The sequence below is a fragment of the Mus caroli genome, unplaced genomic scaffold, assembly GCF_978045245.1.
Source record: "Mus caroli unplaced genomic scaffold, Mus_caroli_1 scaffold_13, whole genome shotgun sequence".
Taxonomy (NCBI): domain Eukaryota; kingdom Metazoa; phylum Chordata; class Mammalia; order Rodentia; family Muridae; genus Mus; species Mus caroli.
The window spans coordinates 28,095,093-28,105,474 of record NW_028227268.1 but is presented as its reverse complement, the minus strand read 5'-3'; the positions used below and the strand labels follow the sequence as shown (position 1 = coordinate 28,105,474).

Sequence of the window (10,382 nt, the reverse complement as noted above, 5' to 3'; positions counted from 1 at the left end):
GGGCTTCAATGAGGAATCTGGCAGAGTACACCCTGAAATACTCTGGTGCAGCCCATTAAAAAAGCCTACAATTCTCTACTAGGGCTGAGTGTGTTCCTCCTTGGAGGGAATTTGATCAGCCTGTATAGGTTTTCCTTTAGTGAGTCTATGGTTTTTGTGAAGGCTGGAGAATACTCAGATACTATTTAGTTGTTTCAGTCTCATATTCCAAGAGCCAGGTTTTTGGTTTTCCTTTATCTTTTCTTGTTGTCATGGTGACAAGATGCCCGAGATGAAAGATGGATGATACAACTGAGGAAAGATTTCTTTTGGCTTCTGGTTTCAGAGGTCACAGCTCATGTTCATACGGTACCACCACCGTGGACTGTGTTGAGGCAGACCACCACTCAGAGGGGCACTGGGAAAGCAAAGCTGTCCTCATGGCAGCCCAGAAGTGCAGATGAAAGAAGTGACACCCCACCCCCAACCTCACCTCAGTGATCCCCTTCCTCCAACTAGGCTCACCTCCTAGTTATCACTCTTATGGCCCAATAACCTCTCAATGGCACCGCCAGCTAGAACAATGGGCCTTTTGTGGGAAGACTTCCCATCCAAATCCCAAGGAGCTAGTATTTTCTGAAGTAGCCGGGTTTCTCACCCCACCCCTTCTTGTACTGTTTACCAGGTAGGAAACTGTGTTGGCCTTGGACTCACTGAAGAGGCCTTTGGGGCTAGGTGGTTTCACCACACCACTGGATCTTTGAGGGCAACAAGACTCTATAATTTCTCCTTTCCACACGGCATGGGTATGCAGAATGCTCTAAGACTGCTTACCAAACCACTTGCTTCCTCCATACTGACCTCGGTCATTAGAACACATACCAACAGTTGTAAAACAACAGGGCTACGGGCCCAGCTCAGTTGGATGCATGCTTGCCTTGTGTGCACAAAGCCCTGGGTTCAATCCCCAGCACCATGTAACACAGGTGCGCTGCACTCCTGTAATCCCAGCACTTGGTGGAGGCAAGGCGGTCATAAGTTCAAGGTCATCCTCAACTATATAGAAGTTGGTGGGCAGCCTGGGATACAGGAGGCGTCGTCTCTAAGTAAATAATTAACAAGAGCTTACAGAGCCAGAACCTTGGGTATGAGAAAACAGTCTTGAAACATGTTTATCACTATTCATATGAGCATGAATGTGTGTGGACATGTGTTTTGCAGTGTCGAGGTCAGACAGCAACTTAGAGCAGTTAGTTCTTGCCCTCCACACTTATGTCGGTTCCAAGAATGGAGCTTAGGTCGCAGGTTTGCATAGCAAACACCTAAAGCCACCTTGCTGCCCCATTCCTGAGCAAGAGTGTGTGTATGTGCACACACACACACACACATACAACCTCTGCACAAGTAATATGGTGTTTGCCTCCCTGGAAACACTGTCTTTATTATGTGATACACCCTACACTATACAGTCTGTCCTTGGCTAGGGGAGGGGTCAGTAGAACATTTTCTGCTTCCCAAGGTTAATTGGTACAAACATCCTTTGAAAAATCAGTGTGGACAAAGGGCAGCCACACTGCGCTGCTGAGGCTGGGAGTGCATGCATGAAGATCGGGGTGATTTAGTAGAGCCGGTTCTCTCCTTTCAGCCTTAGATGGGTTCAGGAACCCGGGTTGTAAAGCTTGGGGGCGCCTTTATGATGCATCTCACCTGCCTGTAGACCACATAAAATTTTTTTTAAAAAAATTAAAAAAGCAATAATGGTTAAGGAAAAAAATGTCAGAAAATAGAAGCTATGAAGGAGATCTGGCTTTCCTGGCTGAGGAAAATCAGCATAACCCTCTCTAGTTAAACCCATGCTGTCTTAGCATGAGTTAGACAAGACACCAACGGGTAGATGAGATACAGGGAAAACAGGAAAGGTGAATCTCAAATCATCAGGCAGGCGGGGCCATTAACAGAAACGCAGTGGGTACTGCTGGGTGACTGTGCACATATGCACAGGGAACAAATCTCACAGGGAGCTGTGAGAACAGTATGGGATGAGTGGAGGCTGCCCTCGGCTGCAGCCCCCTGTCCACTGAGCCTGTTTCAACAGGTGGGGTGATTGTTTATGGCTCACCACACCCTGGCAGCCTGGCTGGCCAAAGTACATTTCTATACCCATGCTCAGGTCAGGCCAGGCAGCCCTACCTCCTCCTGTCAGCCCTACCTTCCTCCACTCATGGCAGGAAGTCATCATCTGCATAGCATGGTGGGGAGGCAGACATGCCACCCAAGTCTACTGCCAGCATGTGCCTAACTGGCTACGTGATTGACAGCATTTCACTTCCTTGGACCTATTTCCTCATTTGCTCCTTAAGCAATTTCCCCACTGTAGCTGTTCATTACACACACAGGGCTTTAAGCACCCCAGTGCCTGCCTATACAGCGCCCAGATTGTCTAATGCAGTCTCCCTGTAGGGTGGCCAGGCGGCCAGTTTCTTGCATTTAGGTGTGCATATGACCAAAGACCAGCTCACTGGATCTATCATCCGTTTGCTGTTTTCTGCCGCAGGACTGCTAAACGCGAACCAACCATAGGATGGTCCCAGTCCATGCTCCTCCTGCTTCACAGCCTGCTTATGAGAGTCTTCGAGAGCAGCCTCACTGGGGACTTTGTCCAGACCCACCCACCCTTCGCCAAGTCTCCTGTGCCAGCCTACCTCTAGCACTTTGGTTCTTGCAATCAAGGGATCACATTCACAAGACAGGCTGCCTAGGGGCTTCCTGCTTCTTCCCAGTCATGCACAGCAACCAAGGGAGGGGTTGAGAGGGAATGTTCAATCCTAGGACTGAGGGGTTAGACATTTCTTATTCTCTATGTACATCAAGAAATCTTTTCCAAAGAAAGCCTGACACTGGTGGAGGCTTCCCAGGTGCCTGTTGCTGGTAGTCAGACCAGAGCAAAGGGCCCCATTCCCACCCTGAACTGTATCCAGGGGTCAGAGCCTAGAAGGGAGTGAGAAGCCTTGAACTTCAGTCTCTGCTGTCACATGGCACACCTAAGCCTGTGTAGCAATAAATCACCCTGCCGATATCACAGGCCCGGTTACTGCACAGACCTGTGTTGAGGCACTAGGACACTATTTGGCTGGACTCTGATATATAACGTGAGAGGGAACACTGATCTGTCATGGAGGAGCCTGAACAGGGTATCAGGGAGACGATGGCAGGTAAGTCTGGATCATGTCCCAAACTCAAGGGGAGCGGTGGCAGAGGGTAGTGGGGGAAGGTGGTGGCTACTGCTGTAGGCAGTGGGCCAGTCATAAACAGAGGAACTGGGCCAAGGGTTCTGTCCCAGGACTAGCTAAACAAATGCAAGCAGCAGCAGGCAGTATCTGGCACTCACTGGTGCCAAGGGGCCTCCTGAGCACTCCTTTTTCTTCTTGTCACCATGTGAATGAACTAGGGCTGACTAGGATTTTTTGGTTCCAGGTTCAGAGCAATCACACACCTTACTCAAGGTGTAGAACTCAGTGTCAAAGGATGCATTCAGACCCCAATTTGTTGCCACCCAGTTAGGTTTGGGAAAGTTTCCTCAGAGTTAGCAGAACCTCACAAATCCATTGCTCCACTTTACAAACATGTGTGAGACGCTACTTAGGACAGACTTCAGCCTCTGGGCACAGGGCTGAGTCATTCCATGGCAGAGGTTGGAAGGGCAAAGACGACCTCACAATCCCTGAGTGAGGAATGGGACAGTTCTGCTGAGTGAGAAGGGGGCTGTGTTGAGCAGGGCTGTCTCCCCACCTGGAGCATGTGACACTGCAGTACAAACAGGGTTTGCATTTGGAGAGACCCAAAGCCATTGCTATCTTGAAATTATTTGTTTCAACTTCTACCCTGGCAAGTGCTGTCACCTCACATGGGTACCACAGTAACTCTCTCCTCACTGACACCTGCCTCTTCTGTCCTGCAAAAGCTCATTCAACTCTGAAGACTCAGTCATCTCTTTGGAGTTTTGTTGTTACTCTTGTGTTGGGAATCAAACCCAGGGCCTCGGGCATACCGTAACCTCAGCCTGTTTTGTTTTAAACTGCATGTGAGTACACTGTTGCTGTTTTCAGTCACGGTTGTGAGTTACCATGTGGTCGCTGGGAATTGAACTCGGGACTTTTAGAAGAGCAGTCAGTGCTCTTAATGGCTCTCTCTCCAGCCCACCCTACAAGGTTTTAAAGGAAGCTTTTCTCTGCCTATGGGTTTCTCTGTATAACTGGGCCTTTCTACTATGTAGCTTCACTAGAGACCTGGAAACAAAACAGTGCATACCAAAAATACCAACAGAAACATAAGAGCATAGATTACAATTATTCCTGTCCCAGATTAGGCACCACTTTATAGACTTGGCTTCATGATTTGGTAATTAAGAAAAAAAAAAAAATCACTCACGGTTAAAACCAGGGTCCAAGGGATGGCCAGTTGCCACATAAGCCCACGACCCAAATCCAATCCTCAGAGCCTACTTAAAAGGTTTCACACAGGCACCACAGCATGCCCCACCCGGAAATAAACCTTTATTATTATTTTTTAAGATTAAAACTAGTCCTTTTCCTGGTCTACCCATGAAGGGAAAATAGGCTTGGGTGGGGGAAGGAGGAAGCAGACCCAGCCAAGCACTGGAACTACCACTTTCTCAGACCATCTCTTTCCTAACTCTCCCAGGTCAAAGTCAACACGGCATGAACCCACACTTGCCGACTGAGCCACACAACAGCAGAACTGACAGCACCGGTCTAGGTAAGGCCTAGGCTCTTGGACCATGTTGTCAAACTGCTCACCACATGGCTCCGCATCTCTCTAGTCCATACAGTCCTTGAGAGAGTAAACTGTCAAAGACTCACATTCAATGCCATAGTTGCACAAATCACTAGCTCTTAAGGGATGCTGCAAGAATCACACGAAGTGATTGGCCCCTGGCCCAATAAATATTTCATATTAACTTTCCAAACGGCCAAATATCTCAACTGCTATACTGTGTCTTAAAATATCCACTGTGGGCCGGGCGTGGTGGCGCACGCCTTTAATCCCAGCACTTGAAAAACCAAAAAAAAAAAAAAAAAAAAAAAAAAAAAAAAAAAACCAAAAAAAAAAAAAAAATCCACTGTGTGCTTTCCTTTTATATGTATGGGTGATTTTCTGCATGTATGTATGTGCACCATGTGTGGCTGGTACCCTCAGAGGCCAGTGGATCCCTGTAACTAGAGTTACAGATAGCTCTCATGTGGGTGCTGGGAATGGAACCCAGGTTCTCTGGAGGAGCAGCTAGTGCTCCTAACCACTGAGGCATCTATCTCTCCAATCCTCCATTACGTATTTTAAATCTCTAAGAGCTAAAAAGATCACACAGAGCATACTTGCTGTACATGTATTTAGTCCCCAGTCCAGAGACAGGAAGATGCCAGGTGTGGTGTGCACGCCCGTCATTCCAAGGCTGAGGTAGGAGAGTCCGGAGTTTAAGGTCTGTTTGGGCTGTATAGTGAGACCTGCTTTTAAAGACAAATGGGGGCTGGAGAGGTGGCTCAGAAAGCTGGGTGCTTACAGCTCTTCCAGGAGTCCAGTTTGGTTCTCATCTGGCAGGTCACAACTGACTCTAGCTCCAGGTCCAGAAGATCGAACACTTTTTGACCACAGGTACCTGCACACACACATGGCATTCAAAGACATATGTCTTTTCCAAATAATTAAACAAAACCACAGCTTGGAAAGACTGGCTGGCATCAAACTTCGGTCAGCGCAGCACATCTGCAAAAACTCCACGTCTACTTATGGTTCAATTCTTTTTTTTTTTTTTAAAGATTTATTTACTTATTAATTATATGTAAGTACACTGTAGCTGTCTTCAGATATTCCAGAAGAGGGCATCAAATCTCATTACAGATGGTTGTGAGCCACCATGTGGTTGCTGGGATTTGAACTCAGGACCTTCAGAAGAGCAGTCGGTGCTTTTAACCACTGAGCCATCTCGCCAGCCCTTATGGTTCAATTCTCAGCATCATCTTTGCTATAATAACTGATGTTAACAACCTTTAAAATGGGTATTTTATCTCTTAAAAAAAAAACTATGTTGACTTTATGGGTGACCAGAGCTGGTGCTTAAAGTGAGAATTCAGGATTCCAGAGAAAATGACTTCATTGAAATTGAACTGCCCAGACAAGAGTTAAGTTACCAGAACCTACTCCAGGTGAGCTGCTCTCAACTGGGGATTCCCCCAGAACAAGTGGAGAAGATGAGGAAGCTGCCAAACACACTGCTCCGGAAGGTAGGTCACATGCCACCGCAGGCATCATTCTGGTGTGTGAAGTGACACAAAGCCAATCACTCAGTTTTTATGTTCCAAGTGAAGTTTAAGATGCTAGAACCTACAGGAGAGCCATGAAGTAACTGGGACACTTTCAACCAGCCATTTCTACTCATTTTACAAGCCTGCTTGAGCGGCAAGTGATCCTGCAACTTAAGACTTTTACTTTTAGCTGGGCCAATCTCTGGCTAATAAAGGCAATATTGTCCTCAGACTAGAACATGGTCTGCACTTACTGTCTAGCAATCCACAGAAATGTTTCTTTGAACTTTATTTAAAGACTTACTTATTTAATGTAGTATATGAGTACACTATTGTTCTCTTCAGACACACCAGAAGAGGGCATTGGATTCCATTACAGATGGTTGTGAGCCACCATGTGTTTGCTGGGAATTGAACTCGGGACCTCTGGAAAAGCAGTGCTCCTAACAGCTGAGCCATCTCTCTAACCCTTCTTTGAAATTTTCTCCCCAGGAAGAAAATGTAGATCTCAAATTATAATATCAGGTTTCATGCTTTAAGATCCCCTCCCCCCCAAGCTGGCCAGTGGTGGCACACACCTTTAATAATCCCAGCACTTGGAAGGTGAGAACATCTGTGGTCTTATAGCCTATGTTCCAGGACAAAACCCACCAAAAACCTTCCGAAACGCCCCTGGCCTTTTTATTGATGCCTCGGTCCTTGATGATAGAATCTTTGTAAATTATCATTAAGTCACAAGATAATCATACTTTCCAGATAGTGTTAATATCAAGCTCGGCATGGTGCTACACACCATGATGATCCCAGTACTTGGGAGAAGCAGAGGTAGACATCTTTGAATGCCAGGCAGAGACTGTCTCAAAAAAATAATTCAACTGCTAACAGTTCCTATGGAGAGAGAAAAGCAAATCTGAAGTAGCTTTCAGTAATAGTTTGCCCTATTTCAGTGACTTACATAGTTTTCTTAAATCACTCAATCTTTCCCATCATGTAGGACAAAGACATTCAAAGACTCCAGGACTTTCAGGAGATAGAACTCCTCTTGGCGAAGAGTGGAAACCCTGACTGGACTCAGCACACAGCATTACCTCGGACAGAGACACCATGCTACAATAGTAATGCTGCCAAAATGACTTACTAGCTCCAGAAGTGTCTGCAATAATTTTGTCAATAATGAGGCTAGGCCCACGTGACAATCTGGCTAACCACAATGAACTTTGGAAAAAATGTCACCTGCAACTTCTTAGTAGGAACTGTTTCACAAGCTCATGCATGGCACCCATGGGGCCAAGTTTATTCTCAAGTGCTGAAGCCCAATACTGACACCTGACTGAGATACATGCACGAATGCACGCACGCTCAGCTTCATTTACCTATCCATTGGAATGACTTATCTGAGTAAATTAACTTCTCCAGCCTGAGACAATCTGTGACAACAGCTCCCATCACTGTAGTCGGTGGCAGCTTCCCTAGCTTCACTCGGAGGCTGGCAGTCATCATACCCCAAGCTGCTCTTCTCATGCCCACTTGTGGTGGCTATTAACTCACTTCATAAGCACTCAGCTGTAACCCGCCTACGTTTAGTCACCATTCCTCTTTGCACAGCCATTGCTCCTTGACTAGCGTCACCTCTGATCCTTATGAATTGAGTTTAGTTAAAACACCAGGGCTCCTCATAGACCATTTGCATTCCTAGCAGCTGAGACTAGAGGGAAGGTAAGGACACACAGTAGGCATTACCCATACCCAACAACTGTTAGAAGGGTATTTAAAACCATGCTGGCTAGCTTCAGTGGCTCAGCAACAGCTAACTGTGACTGGGCAGGATGGATCCTCAAGTGACAACTCCCTTGTGTTTCACTTTCAATAGGAAAATTTAGGCAGGAGCTCAAGGCTGCTTAGGTTAATAAATGGCTAAAAATCATTATTTGTAAAATGTTGATTGTTTTCAATTAGTCAATTTTAATTGAAAAACAACTTAGTCAGGAGGCAAATGTTATCCTCTATCCTAATGGCAGAACCTAGTAGGTGCCATCCAGTGCCTAGCTCCAGTGCAAACAGTAATCCTTTCATAAAGCTAAGGACCAAGTTCTTACCTGCTCTAATAATCATACTCCACGCAAAAACAGGACAGGGACAGGGAGGGATTTATTAGCCCAAAGGGCTCAGACTTTCTGTGCAGTACAGGGAATGACCTCAAACCTCCCACATGCTGGCATTACAGATGCACAGACCCTTTTCTGTATGTCCTAAGATAAAAGCTGGGGGTTCTGGAGGATGCACAGTTAGGTTTACTTCATATCTTCATATCTTAAATGTATATACAGTCCCTGCACAGGGAACAAATCCATTAAATAATTCTTAGGTGGAATGAACCAGGCAGCAGAATGAATGTTAGACTAAGATGCCCAGAACCTCGCTGGGTTAGAAGAATGTCAGCATTCTCTACTCCTAACTCCTCACAACTTCCCTTGGTACTGCCAGCTACTGCCAGATGTCCTGGTCCAGTTCACGGCTGCAGTGCTGCACTGACAAGAAGGCAGCAGGCAATGGGGGAGGGAGTTGCACATTTTCTCTTTACTGACCAACCCCAGTATCAAGACCTGCGCCTACATGCACACTGAGCTCACAGCTCTGTCCCCAGCTCACCTTGAAGTGACAGAGCCTCACTGAGCAGGGTGTGGGGGAAAGGACTATAGGAATGAATGCTTGCCCATGTGATCCCCACACATCTGCTGGTGCTTTTCAAGTCCTAATCATTTTTTCGTAAAGAGAAAATGTTCTTGTTAATCTTCCTTGGAAAGCTGCTTACGAGTACCCATTCCCTAGCTGCCATTTAACAAAAAAGATACCACATGTGTACGCCTTGTCTGTAGTGTTCAGGATTCTATATCTGGCCAAGTACGGCAGTGTACTCATAACCCAAGAATTGATGGAAAGATTCCCTAGGTCCAGAATAGGCTGGGCTATATACAGTGAGACCATCGAGAATAAAAGGAGAAAGTGTATTTTTAAAACCTGTATGTATTGAGGTTAGCTAGCATGTTTATCAGTCACTACCTACACCAAGTCCTTTTCCCACTTAAAAAAATTTTTTTTTATTAAGAAATAGCATATACACAAAAGCACACAAACATACAGTTCAAAAAGAAAGAAGCCCATCGAGTTAGAGAAAGAGCGGTGGCCATTACTCTGAAACCCACTTTGCCCTCCAAGGTCATTCTCAAAGCAGCTGCTAAGCGTGATCTGTATGCCAACTGAGTTTCACTGTCATTTACCGTGTATTCTTAACAGCCTGTTTTGACCTTTACCAAAGTGAAGCATAATGGATGAATCCTTCTGTGGCTTGATTTCTGGGGACATTATTAAGTCGTGGTCATCGTGGAGCTGAAGTTCATCTTCACGCCTGTGGAATTCCATCGTGGGGATGGGTCATGCTAGTTATCCACACAAATGCTGATGGGATCCGCCCAGGGTTTTGCTGGTTTGGGTTTTCTCTTCTTCATTACACAAGATGACATTAAGATATTTGTTCATCCTTCTCCTGGTAGCATGTAAGAGTTTTTCGAGTATGTACCTAGGGCTGACACTTAACTGTGCTGAACTGTTTCCAAAGTTGCCCCTAAACAAACCTGTTGACAGATAACTGATCTACTTGAGGGAAAGAAATAGATCAACTGTGAAACTCGGGGAAATGCATGTTAATAGAAAATCCATCATTCTGACACACGAAAATGCCATTTACCCTGTTTCAGCTTACTTGAAACACACTTTTTAAAAGCAACACTTTCAACTTCAAAGCACTGTGTCCTCTATCTCAAGATAAATGTTTCCAAATATGGTAACTGAAAATGGCAAATTCAGGACATATATGATGGACACCATCATATATAAAGACATCTATATTCCCACCATATATAAAAAGACGTTTTATATTCCCACCTCCCACTGCCTGCCCACTTCCCTAGTACTTGGAAGAAAGAATAGGCAACATCAGGATCTCCAGCAAGGAGCAGACAATCAGGGGTAAGGGAAGACAGATACTGAATATTTCGCTGTTGCTTTTAAACCAAGAACAAGCAT

At 45.6% G+C, this 10,382-nt stretch overlaps 1 protein-coding gene across 1 annotated transcript; it reads left to right on the top strand.

The window, feature by feature from the left end:
- Positions 1-3,025: 3,025 nt before the first annotated feature.
- Positions 3,026-8,223, top strand: Ankrd40cl (ANKRD40 C-terminal like). The gene is made up of 4 exons (XM_021178385.3): positions 3,026-3,191; positions 4,681-4,755; positions 6,103-6,278; positions 7,294-8,223. The coding sequence occupies exons 1-4, from the start codon at positions 3,152-3,154 to the stop codon at positions 7,438-7,440; spliced, it is 438 nt and encodes a 145-aa protein (XP_021034044.1). The 5' UTR covers positions 3,026-3,151; the 3' UTR covers positions 7,441-8,223.
- The last annotated feature ends 2,159 nt before the right edge of the window (positions 8,224-10,382 follow it).